The 14,734-nt window shown below is 47.1% G+C and overlaps 1 protein-coding gene across 1 annotated transcript in view; it reads right to left on the reverse strand.

The window, feature by feature from the left end:
* Nucleotides 1-13,242, reverse strand: part of ETHE1 (ETHE1 persulfide dioxygenase) — a 36,602-nt gene extending 23,360 nt beyond the window's left edge. The window contains exons 1-2 of the mRNA XM_089688865.1: nt 13,056-13,242; nt 4,024-4,168 (exon numbers count right to left, since the gene is read on the reverse strand). Of these exons, the coding sequence (XP_089544991.1) occupies nt 4,024-4,168; nt 13,056-13,151 (241 nt within the window). The 5' untranslated portion in view covers nt 13,152-13,242. The remainder of the gene's footprint in view (nt 1-4,023; nt 4,169-13,055) is intronic.
* Nucleotides 13,243-14,734: the final 1,492 nt, after the last annotated feature.

The raw sequence follows: 14,734 nt of genomic DNA on the forward strand, positions 1-14,734 counted from the left end.
GCGGGGTCCGGGGAGAGCGGATATAGTGAACGCGGGGTCCGGGGAGAGCGGATATAGTGAACGCGGGGTCCGGGGAGAGCGGATATAGTGAACGCGGGGTCCGGGGAGAGCGGATATAGTGAACGCGGGGTCCGGGGAGAGCGGATATAGTGAACGCGGGGTCCGGGGAGAGCGGATATAGTGAACGCGGGGTCCGGGGAGAGCGGATATAGTGAACGCGGGGTCCGGGGAGAGCGGATATAGTGAACGCGGGGTCCGGGGAGAGCGGATATAGTGAACGCGGGGTCCGGGGAGAGCGGATATAGTGAACGCGGGGTCCGGGGAGAGCGGATATAGTGAACGCGGGGTCCGGGGAGAGCGGATATAGTGAACGCGGGGTCCGGGGAGAGCGGATATAGTGAACGCGGGGTCCGGGGAGAGCGGATATAGTGAACGCGGGGTCCGGGGAGAGCGGATATAGTGAACGCGGGGTCCGGGGAGAGCGGATATAGTGAACGCGGGGTCCGGGGAGAGCGGATATAGTGAACGCGGGGTCCGGGGAGAGCGGATATAGTGAACGCGGGGTCCGGGGAGAGCGGATATAGTGAACGCGGGATCCGGGGAGACCGGATATAGTGAACGCGGGGTCCGGGGAGACCGGATATAGTGAACGCGGGGTCCGGGGAGACCGGATATAGTGAATGCGGGGTCCGGGGAGACCGGATATAGTGAATGCGGGGTCCGGGGAGACCAGATATAGTGAATGCAGGGTCCGGGGAGAGCGGATCTAGTGAATGCCTGGGTTTAGTAACACTAACACACTCCAGTGGTCCTTTGAGTTTGAAACGCTTCATTTTTTGTTTATTTTTCTTTAGTTTCTTGTGTTTCTCTTAAAAATGGTTAAACCCTTTGCTAGGCAAGACTGGCGTACTGGTCTATTGTTTGCTAGATCAGCTCATCAGGCTCTATTCTTTATGGTGGCAATTATTATGCCTGTATGCTTTGATGCATTTCTTTGCTGGCTGTTATACTTGTTCATGCATGGATACTGTCTGTAATGACTTATGTACTGTCTGGCAATAAAAAGTGGTTTAAAAAAAAAAAAAAAAAAAAAAAAAAGGAAACACAAACTGTAGTTTTCCTTCAAGCAGTTCTGAAATAACCATCAGGGATAAGCGGAATAAGCCCAGTTCAGAAGCGGTCACATGATCACATTCCTGGAGGTCCAGTCAGCAACACCCAGGGCATCCCCTGCCCCACAGTCACACTACACACAGGGACAGCAATGCCTGTGATGTCATTGACCATTAAAAGGTCAATGATGTCATAAGTACCATCATAAGATGTCATCTAGCCCACGGGTTCCGCCAAACTGGGTTCAAATCAAGCCCAGCTCATCCTTAATGACCAGTGACATGGCTGACTTGTATAAACTGATGGAAAGTTAGGTCTTGGTTGCTAAAAAATGGCCAATCACATTTCAACTGTTAGAAATAATGATAGCTGCCACCGGATTGGTTGATGTGGGCAGTAGGCGGTTTCTACCAGTGCCGTAACAACCATAGCTGCTGCTATGGGGCCGGGAATAGGAAGGGGGTCTCATTATGCAGACTGTTAGCTGTGATGTTCTCAATATGGAAGGCATGAAGTCAGACCTCAGGATTGTAGTTACAGATCCCCCTCTGTGCACTGAGAAGCATTTGCTGATCTGTCTTAGCAGTGTATATTTACCGCCCTTTGAGTTTACTAAAGTGGTTGTAAACCTCAGATGTGAAATATGAAAAAAGTATATCCCTCTATACTGTGTACTTGTCTCTATCCAGAGAACTAAGTTTCATTTCTGTCTGCCACCTTGTTATTCTGCTATCAACAAGAATAACTTCTGACAAGTTTTCCTGACACCAAGAGAAAAATGGTGACAAGGGAGGGAGCTGCAGCAGAGTGACAGCCTCAGTTCTGTTCCTGTGAGCTGTGTGAAGGGGGGGGGGGGCGGTATACCTTCCCTCCAACCAGCTCTCAGAGCTCTCCTCACTGAGCTCTGCAGTGTGTAATTTCAGCTCTTCGCCCACTTCTTTCTGACACCTCCGACAAGCTTTATGAATTCTGCACTGTGAATGGCTGTAGACAAGAGAAGACTGCAAATAAGCAGGTACAACGTATGTAAGAGGGTTTGTTTAATCTCTATGTAAATTAATCCTGTATGCCTACAAAGAGATTTAGCTGTCCCCAATCCCCATCGAAATTTTGGTATTGGGTCCCATGATTCATAGCTACGCCGCCCCTGGTTTCTTCCCACAATTTTCCCAAAAAACACCCTAAATTGCTTTGTATTTTAGTTTACAGGGCGGTATCCCGTATGCAGTACTCAAATCCTGACCGATCCAGTTTATCACCTTCTTCAAACACTCTACTTTTATAAGTACAACGCCAAAGCAAAGTCCACTTATTGCAGAGTTTATTGTGTTCAATGGAGGAACAAAGACTTGCATCCAGGCGTTGGATGTCATATGATAGACATGTAAAATATTTTATACATACCGGTTTATGCGGTTATAGTGAACAATAAACTCTACAACACAGCATCTAGTCACGTACTGCACATAAAAACCGAAGCATGGAGGATTCTGGGATTTCTGCTATATGAGGGGTAATAGTGGCCGGCAACATCCTGACCTGGTTTAAAGAAGAAATTCACCTTTGAAACATATTACACGTTCCACCCAATTTAGGGTACAATATGTAATATGTTCAAGCATCCGCACCTTCTCCCTCCCCATCAATCCTCCCTATAACAGTGGGCACGGGATCTTCTCCCCACACCCGCTGTCACAATATGAAAAACAGTGCAGCCATGCTGTGCTCCGCTCACACGGCCATGTCATTCATTTCTAGAAATGAATGTTACATAGTTAGTCCTGCTGAAAAAAGACAAAAGTCCATCCAGTTCAACCATAGTTTTTTTTTTTATGTAACTGTAGTTTATTCAGTAACATCTTGAACAGAATGTGTATAAGTACTCTCAGCCATTGCGGTCTTTGAGTCTGCAGGAGCCTGCCATTGCACCTGCAATCTGCTGATCGCAGGTGCAATCCTCTGCAGCCTCCTTAAATAAAAAATCTTAGATAATAAGAGAACAATTAAAAAAAATTATAAATGCACATATTTTTAACTGCAAAAAATGTGCATTTTTTTTTTTTTCCCAAAAAGGTGGACTTAGCCTTTAGTTGCTAAACCCCCCAAAAAAGAGAAACAAAATAGAAAAAAAATTAAAGTAACCCCGTCCCCTTTTCCCAAATTAGAACTACAAAACTTTTATGAAAAAATTTAAAATAGCTTTATTAAAAAACTACATGACAATATGCAAATGTACAACGACCCACGAATATAAACCACCGAATAAAAAAAGTTATAAGAGGGTATATTAATACAACAGTCCCTATATAAATGTCATCCACCAGATCCCTGGATGATACTCACCTGGGACAGTAAGTCATACACATAATATGTGTATTAGAATTCATTCACCAAACAAAAAAAATAATAATAATAAAAAAAATATATATAGTAGTGTAGTGAATGCAGGGTGCGGGGAGACCAGATATAGTGAATGCAGAGTCCGGGGAGACCGGATATAGTGAATGCAGGGTCCGGGAAGACCGGATATAGTGAATGCAGGGTCCGGGGAGACCAGATATAGTGAATGCAGGGTCCGGGGAGACCAGATATAGTGAATGCAGGGTCCGGGGAGACCAGATATAGTGAATGCAGGGTCCGGGGAGACCAGATATAGTGAATGCAGGGTCCGGGGAGACCAGATATAGTGAATGCAGGGTCCGGGGAGACCAGATATAGTGAATGCAGGGTCCGGGGAGACCGGATATAGTGAATGCAGGGTCCGGGGAGACCGGATATAGTGAATGCAGGGTCCAGGGAGACCGGATATAGTGAATGCACTGATCTGTCATCTCCTTCTGAAGGCTCTTTCCCGAGAAGAACCAGCCATTACAGCGCCCCCTGGAGGGTGCACCCTAGAGCAAGCCGTACCTGCATAAACCATCTTCAGGCCAAGATCCTTGATGAGTTTGGAGTCCCGGTTTGCAGTTTCCAGCACGGGATCGATCAGAACAGCCTCCTTACTGGCCTCATCGGCAAGAAGATATGTATACGTACAGCTGACAGGCTCAAAGAGCTGCAACGGGGGAAAAAAACAAGACAATTAGCCAATACCTAGACAAAACCGGGGGGGGGGGGGGGGGTTCACCATAACAACTAATCAGAACTGTAGATGCTTCTTCCATTCAAGCACAAAACCATGCTCAGTATTTCCTCCAGTTAGCTATGTAGCATTCAGCCCTGAATCAAGGTAAAAAAAAAGTCCAAGTAGTTGTACCACGCCCCCACCCCCAACCCTGCCCCCCCACCTCCCTTACTCTCTGGATCCAGCACTGTGCTCCTCTGCAACAGCGCTGGTCTGTGTTCCTCTCCTCACAGGGCATTGAGGCAGCAGTGGGGGCCATTGGCTCCTGCAGCTGCCAATCAAATCCTGTGAGGAGGGAGCATGGGTCGGGCCTGAGGTGTGTGTCTACAGATGCACACAGCCCGGATTGGGATTGATGCAACACATATGTCCTCATAGCTTCTTATGTCGGGACCCCAGACGAAGAGGCTGAGAACCGCTCTCTGCAATACAATTGCCCAGAGCAGATCAATATACCACGTTTATTATTCTAGGGGAAAAAAATAAGCCTTTGCAATTGCTTTAAAGAATATTTAAAGCTGACATTTCAAATTCCTGATATGTGCCTGCTGTACAATATACTTGTATGAAGAAGTATCCGGTTCTCTTTGTATTTCTTCCTTTGTGTGAAATATGTGGTGTTCCTGCCAGTCCCTCTGCTTTATTATTAAAATCTGACCACACTAGACATGAGAGCACAGTGTGGTCAGATTTCTAGCTGTGCTGAGAACTCTGCCTGCTCTCCCCATAATGATCAGACTTGTCCGACATCCCCCCCCCCCCCAGCCATTCAATGGGAAGATTAGTGCTCTGCTGTTTCTCCTCCCCCAGCTCTATGTGCTGCTGAGAACAGAAGGAATGTGATAAAAAAAAAAAAAAGGGGAGGGGGAAGGTATTTATATATATATATACACCGACACATACACAAATGTTTTGCCTATCATTTCTATATTAAACTGAATGGGTTGTTTTACTAGGTGAGAGTTTATAATCACTTTAAGCTTCTGCTATGTTCTCACAGCAGAGAAACAAGTTATTGGCTAGGAAATCTCCCAGTATCAGCGCTTATGAAGTACATGTCACTGGCCGATGGTCAAGGGCAAATAGACGGCACAACTGAAATAATCCATGGAGAAATTCTATAATACGTGGGCCCCTGACATGTTTCCGCCCAATTTTGACTCCCCCTCCCAACTTGGAACTATGCATGATCCCTACCTGGCCGATCTTTCTAGATCAGGGGTGTCAAACTGGCGGCCCTCCAGCTGTTGCAAAACTACAAGTCCCATCATGCCTCTGCCTTTAGGAGTCATGCTCGTAACTGTCAATCTTGCAATGCCTCATGGGACTTGTAGTTTGGCAACAGCTGGAGGGCCGCCAGTTTTACACCCGTGATCTAGAAGCTGGAAATCACTGTAAAAGGCATCACTACTCCAGTGATCTCCACTAGTTTTTGGGTCCTGTGCCAAGTGGCTGTGCTACTGAATTTACTGAACACGGACGGTCGCTCGCTCAGCACTGGCACCATTCAATGAACTCTGTGCATCTTCCCAATGAATGCAAAGCGTTCTCTGATTGGATGACGTGGAAAGACAGGGTGGTGACATCTTGATCTCCACCTCGTCCAACCAGAGAGAGCTCTGCATTCATTGAGGAAAGACAAAGTGTACCCTGAATGGCGCCAGAGCTGAGCAAGTGACCTTCTGTGTACAGTAAAGCCGCAACGCAGCCGCTCGGCATGGGATGCAAAAGCCGGCGGCAATCAGTAGTAGTGGTGCAAACTGCAGTGATTTCCAGCTTCCAGAGGGATCCAGCTATGGTATACCCAGGGATTTTTTTCAGTGGGAACGCAATTCCGGCACCTCCAGCACTGAATGCATCTAATGGCAAAGGGTGCTGGAGGATCTGTTGATGCTGGCTGCTGGGGGTCTAGTGTCAGCAGAGGGATCTATTTTTTTTTTTGGGGGGGGGCTAAATTTATTGGGGAGGCCTATTGTTGCTGGTGGGGTATCTGGTGTTTCTGGGGGGGGGGTCAACTGCTGCTGGGAGGGATCTATTGACGATTGCTGCTGGGGTCTAATGTTGCTGGTGGGGGTGGGGTGTGTCAAGTGTTGCTGGGAGGGATCTATTGAGGCTCGTTGATGGAGGATTTGTTGCTGCTGCCATAGTTCTACTGCTGCTGGGGGGGGGGGGGTATTTTGTTACAGGTGGGGCATTGTTGCTGGGGGGGTCCACTGTTGCTGGAGATCTGCTGTTGCGGGGGGGTGGGGGGTTGCTGGTAGAGTCTATTTGACTGCTTTCCTTGTTATCAGTAACAAATTCCATCACTCTGTATATTCTGTGAAAGGGATGGTACTTGGAGGTAGGTAGGGGGCGGAACCCAGAAACGGTGCTCGAAGGTGGGTAGGGAGGCAGAGACGAGGGGTGACTTGGAGAGCGGGAGTCCCTGCACCTATTATCTGCGAAAAGAAAAAGCCCTGGGTATATAAATAGTTACATTGGTCATACTGTCACAATGTAACTATGCAAACATTACCATACCTGGAATTCAGATTTCAGCCGTAGTAAACCGCAAAAAAAAAAAAAAATCCAAGGTCCCCAATTTGTTCATACATGCACATACTAGGGCCAATTTAGACAGGAGCCAATTACCCTACCAGCATGTCTTTGAAGTGTGGGAAGAAACCGGAGTACCTGGAGGAACCCACACAGGCACAGGGAGAACATGCAAACTCTAGGCAAGTGGTGCCATGGCTGGGATTCAAACCAACGACCCTAGTACTGCCAGGCGGAAGTGCTGACCATTTAGCCATTATGCTGCATACTGTCCTTAGATGTGTCAACCGCCTTAGTTTTCAAGCTAAGAACATTTTCAGCAAATACAGAAAATACTTGTTGATCCTGCCAGAAATACGGTGCCCTTATCACTTTCTGTGTGCTGTGAAGAATATCTTCCTTCCTAGATATCTTCTGAAAACTGCATCTCCAGAGGGACAGGGCAATTGGTAAACATGTCTGCAGTCCATATCAGTAGGGATGACAACCTGGATGACAACCATGGATCCCTCTACAGATACAATTGAGGAGTGACGTTGCCACCCAGGGACAGGAAGTGTGTTATTTTCAGGATTACCAGGTGAAAATATAGTAAAACAAATGCAGCCACCACGGCTATTATGCTGTAATAACTGGACTGTGGTTTTGGTTTTAGAAGCACTTTAATCAAGTGCCGGTCAACAACAGAAGAAATGGATGTAAGATGCTCTGTGTTCAATAGGAGGTTCATTTTTAAAGAAGATGCTGGACAGCACAGCGCTGACAACAAAAAGCCTTGACATGTCTGACACTAAATGTGCTTACTCAGACACACAGGACAGCAAAGTGGCATAGTGGTCAGCACTTCTGCCTTGCAGCAGTGAGGTCCTTAGTTCAAGTCCAAGTCAGGACATCATCTGCATGGAGTTTGCAAGGTCTCCTTGTGTTTGTGAGGCATTCCTCCAAAGACAGGCTGCTACGTTAATTGGCCCCAGTATGATATTCTAAAAGAAGGTGACATCAACAGCAGATAAAGGGAGCAAAGTTACCTGGATACATTGTTACTGGGTGAGCTCTGGGAAGCAAGAGTTGTCTTTGCTGCATTGGATGAGGAAATCTGATCCTTCTTGCGGAAGCAGCTTATAAAGCTTAAACTTAAAGCATACTTCAAATTTTGCAATTACATTTGACGTGGGGAAGAGCAGGGGAAGAGTGAAAAAAACAGGGGGAAAGTGATGAAGGCGGGGGAGGGGCAGTGAGGTCAGGGGAAGAGTGATGAAGGTGAGGGAAGAGCTCGGGAAAAGTGATGAGGGCAGAGGAAGAGCAGTGGGGGGAGGGGAAGAGTGATGAAGGCAGGAGAAGAGCGGTGAGGGCAGGGGAAGAGTAATGAAGGCGGGGGCAGAGCAGTGAGGGCAGGAGAAGTGATGAAGGCAGAGGAAGAGCAGTGAGGGCATGGGAAGAACAGGTGGAAGAGGGATGAAGGCAGGGGGGAACAGGGGGAGAGTGATGAAAGCAGGAGAAGAGTGGTGAGGGCAGGGGAAGAATAATGAAGGCGGGGCAGAGCTGTGAGGGCAGGGGGAAGAGTGATGAAGATGGGGAAAGAGCAGTGAGGTCAGGGGAAGAACAGGGGAAGAGTAATGAAGGCGGGGCAGAGCAGTGAGGGCAGGGGGAAGAGTGATGAAGATGGGGAAACAGCAGTGAGGTCAGGGGAAGAGTAATGAAGGCGGGGCAGAGCAGTGAGGGCAGGGGAAGAGTGATGAAGATGGGGGAAGAACAGGGGGAGAGTGATGAAAGCAGGAGAAGAGCGGTGAGGGCAGGGGAAGAACAAGGGAAGAGTAATGAAGGCGGAGAAAAGCAGTGAGGGCAGGGGAAGAGTGATAAAGACGGGGGAAGAGCAGTGAGGTCAGGGGAAGAACAGGGGAAGAGTATTGAAGGTAGGGCAGAGCAGTGAGGGCAGGGGAAGAGTGATGAAGATGGGGAAGAGCAGTGAGGTCAGAACAGGGGAAGAGCAATGAAGGCAGGGCAGAGCAGTGAGGGCAGGGGAAGAGTGATGAAGACGGGGGAAGAGCAGTGAGGTCAGGGGAAGAACAGGGGAAAAGCTGTGAGGGCAAGGGAAGAACAGAGGAAGAGTAATGAAGGCAGGCAAGGAGCACTGAGGGCAGGGGGAGAGTAATGAAGATAGGGGAAGAGTGGCGGGGACATGGGAAGAACAGTGGAAGAGCGGCGAAGGCAGTGGAAAAGCAGGGAAGAAGCAGTAAGGGCAGGGCAAGAGCGGTGGGGGGGCAGGGCAAGGACGGTTGGGGGGGGCAGGGCAAGAGCAGTGGAAGAGTGATAAAGGCAGGGGAAGAACAGGGGAAGAGTAATGAAAGCAGGAGAAGAGCGGTGAGGGCAGGGGAAGAATAATGAAGACGGGGCAGAGCAGTGAGGGCAGGAGAAGAGTAACGAAGGCAGGAGAAGAGTGGTGGGGACAGGGGAAGGCAGAAGAAGAGCGGTGGGGACAGGGGAAGAACAGGGGAAGAGCGATGAGGGCAGTAGAAAACCAGGGCAAGAGCAGTGAGGGCAGCAGAAGAGTGATGAAGGCAGGGGAAGAACGGTGGGGGCAGGGGAAGAGTGATGGGGGCAGCAGAAGAGTGATGAAGGCAGGGGAAGAGCGGTGGGGACAGGGGAAGAGCGGTGAAGGCATAGTTTGTTACGGAAGCGAGTTGTTTATATTGATAGAAATCTTTCCCTGCATTATTATACAATACTTACTGTTGCAAAACAGCCCCAACAGTCCAAGTGTACATTGTTTCTACTTTTCAGCAACATTGTAAGCTCCAAGGAGCAGGACCCTCCTATCCCTCTGGTATTGAACTGTATTGTTGCTGTATTGTCTCCCGTTATATTGTAAAGTGCTGAGCAAACTGTTGGCGCTATATAAATCCTGTATAATAATAATAACCTATCAAATTGTAAATGTTAGGAGCTCCAGAGGAAGTGTCGGAGTGTCACATTTGTCCTCCAGTCATTTGGTGAGCATTGCCTGTTGCACAATACATAACCCCACATCCTACAGTCCAGGTTTCCCTCCCTGTGACTTTGCACATAGACCAGCTCGATGATTCTGAACTCTCTGTAGAATGAAAGGAATCTTCCTGTCAACAGCTACACCCCTCCCAACCGTGACTTTCCACAGCGTCCCGCAACACTTCCCTCACTTGCACCATAACCACCTCCACAGCTCAGACCGGCCCCTCCACTCACAATAGTGGTGTCTCTGCAGGAACACAGGAGATGGGTCATGAAAAGGGCGGATTTATGAAAAGAAGAGGAAAAATTAAAGGTTTTAGCTTTTGAAAAGTATTCATCGCGTTAAAGCTCGCTCACAGCTGCAGCAGCCAGGAGCTTGATATTGATTATTAGGTTGCATTCACAAACTCGTGCTTTTTTCTGCGTCTTTCCCACAACATACTGTACGTAGGGCCCCCAACTGTTTCCAATGGGCTGTCCTATGAGCGGCAGTGTAGCTCATGGATCTTTTTGCCTCTTTCTGGTTTGCGTGTTTTACGTTTGTTGTGTGTTTTTGAACGCAGCAAAACGCGCATCTGGAGTGCCAGTAACAATTAATAGCACTGCAAGCGTGACGTGCAGTTTTTGCGCTTTCCAGAAAAACACGAGCCTACGGATGTTTGAGCATCTACTTTTTTTTAACGTAATTTCAGGCACTTGTTTTGCACGTATTTATGTGCATATTTGCGTACATACGCATTCGCGCTCCTGTGCGCGCAATATATTCTTAGGGAAAAATGATTAATGGTTATGGTGCACGTATTTGTGCGCAGGCGGTGTAAATCACAGACCAAAAACGCAGATTTCCCTTTTTTTTTTACTGAGAATTATGTGGCGCTTCTTTACGCGCCTGTGTGCAAAGGCACATTGTATATAATGGGCTACATTTTACCTTAGTATAAAAAAAAGCTGTACTGAGCTTTTTCAAGCTTTTTCAAGAGGGCTCAGAGGCAGCGAAAGGGCTTTCTAGAACCGGCCAATCCCTCTTACAGGGCCCTGATGGCGCCAACCTCACCCCTGCTGTCCGCGGTAGTTCCTGGGCTCCCCTGTTCCTCCAGGAAATCCACAACTAAGATTAACTACTCTAAAGCAGGCCATACATTATACAATTTTCTTTCCTGCAATCACAGGTTTCAGGAAGAAAATTACTCGATTCCCCCATCATCACGGTCAGTGTTAGTGGGGGAATCCCTCCTGCAGCGCTATTGTGTTCTGCCAGCAGCGAGCCTTTCATGCCAGCAGAACACAATGATCACTGCTGGTAGCCATTGCAATGGTCAGTGGTTAAAAGGGAAAAAAAATGGCTAGTTGGTTGTAGTGAAGTTGATCGATGGATCAACTTCAGCACAAGCAGCCTGCCCATAGCTGGATCAAATCTCAGCCAGTTCCTGCAGAAATGGCCGAGATTCGATCCATCTATGGCCGCTTAAAGGAGAAGTACAGCCAAAGCAAGTTTGGCTGTACTTCTGTGGATCACTGGAGTGCAATTCGTTCATCACTCCTGTGACCCGTTTTTAAACGACAGTGGGCTGCTGTCGGCTGACGACACTAAGACAGTCCAAGCTGGGGAAAGTTCCGACAACATAGTCGGGATCCACTCAGGAGCCTGGACTGACACCTGTCTCAGACTCACAGTAGCTCACTCCCTCCCCCTACACAGCCCTGCGTCCCAGGAAGCACTGCGATGGGGGGGGGGGGGGGGGTGCAGAGAGCGGTGACTGTCAGTCACAACTCTCTGCTCAGATTTGCTGGGAGAAACGAGCAATCAGCGGTGTCTGATCACTCAGTTCTCACCCTAGGTTCACACCTAAGCTTTTTCCGCAGCGTTTTGCAGAAACACAGTACAGTCCATTTAACATGATTTCCTATGGGACATATTCACATCTCCGCATTTTCACCCGGTGCATTTTTTGGAATGGGTCAGGGACTTTTTTTAACGCAAAAAGTTGTGGTTTTGGTTCTATAGACTTCAATGGAAATGCTGCAGAAAGCATTTGTTGCGTTTGAGCCGTTTCTGAATTGCGTTTTGTTTCTGATGCGTTTGGAAAAAAAAAAAACAATAAATTTGTTGTTGCTAGTTGCAAATTGAAAATGCAAAACGCATCAAAAATGCACTACATGCTTTTCTGCAACGTTTCCATAAAACCAAAAACGCAACTTTTTGCGCTCATAAAAGTCCTTGACCCTTTCCAAAAACAGCACCGGATGAAAACACAGAGATGTGAATGTGTCCTATAGGAAATCATGTTAAATGGACTGTACTGCGTTTCTGCAAAACACTTAGGTGTGAACCTGGGTGCTGCATCCACCTAGGGAAGTATGATTTAAACAAAACATTTCCATACTTCTCTTTTAACACAGACTGCAAGAGGAACTCGGGTAATACGTCTGACCCCCCCCCCTTCACCCACAAATGGCATTACCCAGCGGAGGATGCAGCTAATCAAGCAGGACCTGTGCTTGATTAGCTGCAACGGAGCGCAATGGAGACATCAGGGGTCTAATAGACCCCTGATGTCTCTATAAAGGAGGACCTGTCACCTGCCCATACTATCACATGGGGGGGTGTTAGCCACCTGGTGAGAAAAATAAACCTAAATAAAAATAGGCAGCGCAGTGGCTTAGTGGTTAGCATTTCCGCCTGGCAGTACTAGGTGTGTTAGTTTGAATCCCAACCACGGCACCACCTGCCTGGAGTTTGCATGTTCTCCCTGTGCCTGCATGGGTTTCCTCCCGGTACTCCGGTTTCCTCCGGGTACTCCGGTTTCCTCCCACACTCCAAAGACATGCTGGTAGGTTAATTGGATCCTGTCTAAATTGTCCCTAGTATGTGAATGTATGACTGTGAGTTAGGGACCTTAGATTGTATGCCCCTTGGGGGTTAGGGACTGATGTGAATGTACAATATATATATAAAAAGTGCTGCGTAAATTGACGGCTCTATATAAGTACCTGAAATAAATAATAATAAAAAAAATAATAATAATAATAGTTTTAAAAAAGTAACCTCCCCCATATCCACGTGCAAACACACAACATACAGTGCACATGTGCAGGCCAGTGCTGGCTCTATGTTTTTTATTGCAAAGCTGACTACGATGAGTGGTGACAGTGCAGCCCATACAGTGCTTATTTCAGGATCTTCATGAAGGAAGTATTAGTGGCAGCACTTCCTTTGCTTGGTCCTTAAAGGGTAAACCCCTCCTCCTCCTCCCCTCTCTCCCATGAGTCCCTCTGTTCCTCGGTCAGCACTCACCTGCCTGAAGATTAGACCTTTCCCCGCTGCTGCCATGGCACAATACCTCCGCACTCCTCCAATCAAAAGCTTGTTAATGCCGCCGACACTCTGCATATCCCTGGTGTCAACACCGAGTCCTCAGAGAATGCCCGACCTCTATATCGTCTGCCAGTTTATCTCCCACACCCCCGGGGAAACACGCCCATCACCGATCCGCACCAATCACAGGCCTACACGGCCGGGGGCGTGATCTAGTTTAACAGCGACGGCACAGGGCGGGGGTTGGTCTAATGATAGGGCGGGGGCGTGGCCGGGTGTCAACATTTTATGGAGCCGGGGGGCGTGTTTGGTCCCATCATAAGCGCACAGGAATGATTCTAATAGCGATCGTTCAGGTCCGGGGGCGTGGCCTAGTCTAGTAACAAGCGCAAAGGGCTGGGAGATGTCATCTCATTCAAATGACAAGCTGTAGTACCGGGGGCGTGGTTTGGCCGTATGACAAGCATACAGGGCCGGGGGCGTGGTTTGATTTCACTACAAGCATACAGGACCGGGGCGTGGTTCGAGCACAAGACAAGCCTATAGAGGCGTGGTCAGGTCTAAGCACGAGTGTGCAGAACCGTGGGCGTGGTCTGGCGCTCTACGTGCTTAACCACATATCGCTCTCCGGGGAGGGGTGTGTGTGGGTGTTTGTAGGGGGGTGATGTCATCGTGGAGGGGACTGAGCGCCTCTTGCTGAACTACAAATCCCAGCATTCCCATCTTAATAATAAAACTGCATGGTGCTTTATACATTATCTGTATAATGTCCTCTGTGTGATGTATGTATGACGTATATATAATGTATGTGTATGACGTGTATATATAATGTATGTGTGTATGATGTATATATAATGTATGTGTGTGACGTGTATATAATGTATGTGTGTGAGGTGTATATATAATGTATGTGTGTGTGACGTATATATAATGTATGTGTGTGTGATGTATATATAATGTATGTGTGTGTGACGTGTATATATAATGTATGTGTGTGTGACGTATATAATGTATGTGTGTGTGACGTATATATAATGTATGTGTGTATGACGTATATATAATGTATGTGTGTGACGTATATATAATGTATGTGTGTGACGTGTATATAATGTATGTGTGTATGACGTATATATAATGTATGTGTGTGTGACGTGTATATATAATGTATGTGTGTGTGACGTGTATATATAATGTATGTGTGTATGACGTATATATAATGTATGTGTGTGTGACGTGTATATATAATGTATGTGTGTGTGACGTGTATATATAATGTATGTGTGTATGATGTATATATAATGTATGTGTGTGTGATGTGTATATATAATGTATGTGTGTATGACGTATATATAATGTAGGTGTGTATGACGTATATAATGTATGTGTGTATGAAGCATATATAATGTATGTCTGTATGATGTATAAAGTGAAGGAAATAAGTATCTGATCCCCTGCTGATTTTGATTGTTTGCCCATTCACAAAGAAATGATCAGTCTAAAAATCAAATGGTAGTTGTATTGTAACACAGAGAGACAGAATAGCAACAAAACCTTCAAAAAAAATGCATGTCTAACAAATGATGACTGATCTGCATGTTCATGAGGGAAATAAGTATTTGATCCCCTATCATTCAGCAGGATTTCTGGCTACCAGGTGT

This window comes from Staurois parvus, unplaced genomic scaffold, assembly GCF_062004578.1.
Source record: "Staurois parvus isolate SC_StPar_1 unplaced genomic scaffold, SC_StPar_1.0 ptg000457l, whole genome shotgun sequence".
NCBI lineage: Eukaryota > Metazoa > Chordata > Amphibia > Anura > Ranidae > Staurois > Staurois parvus.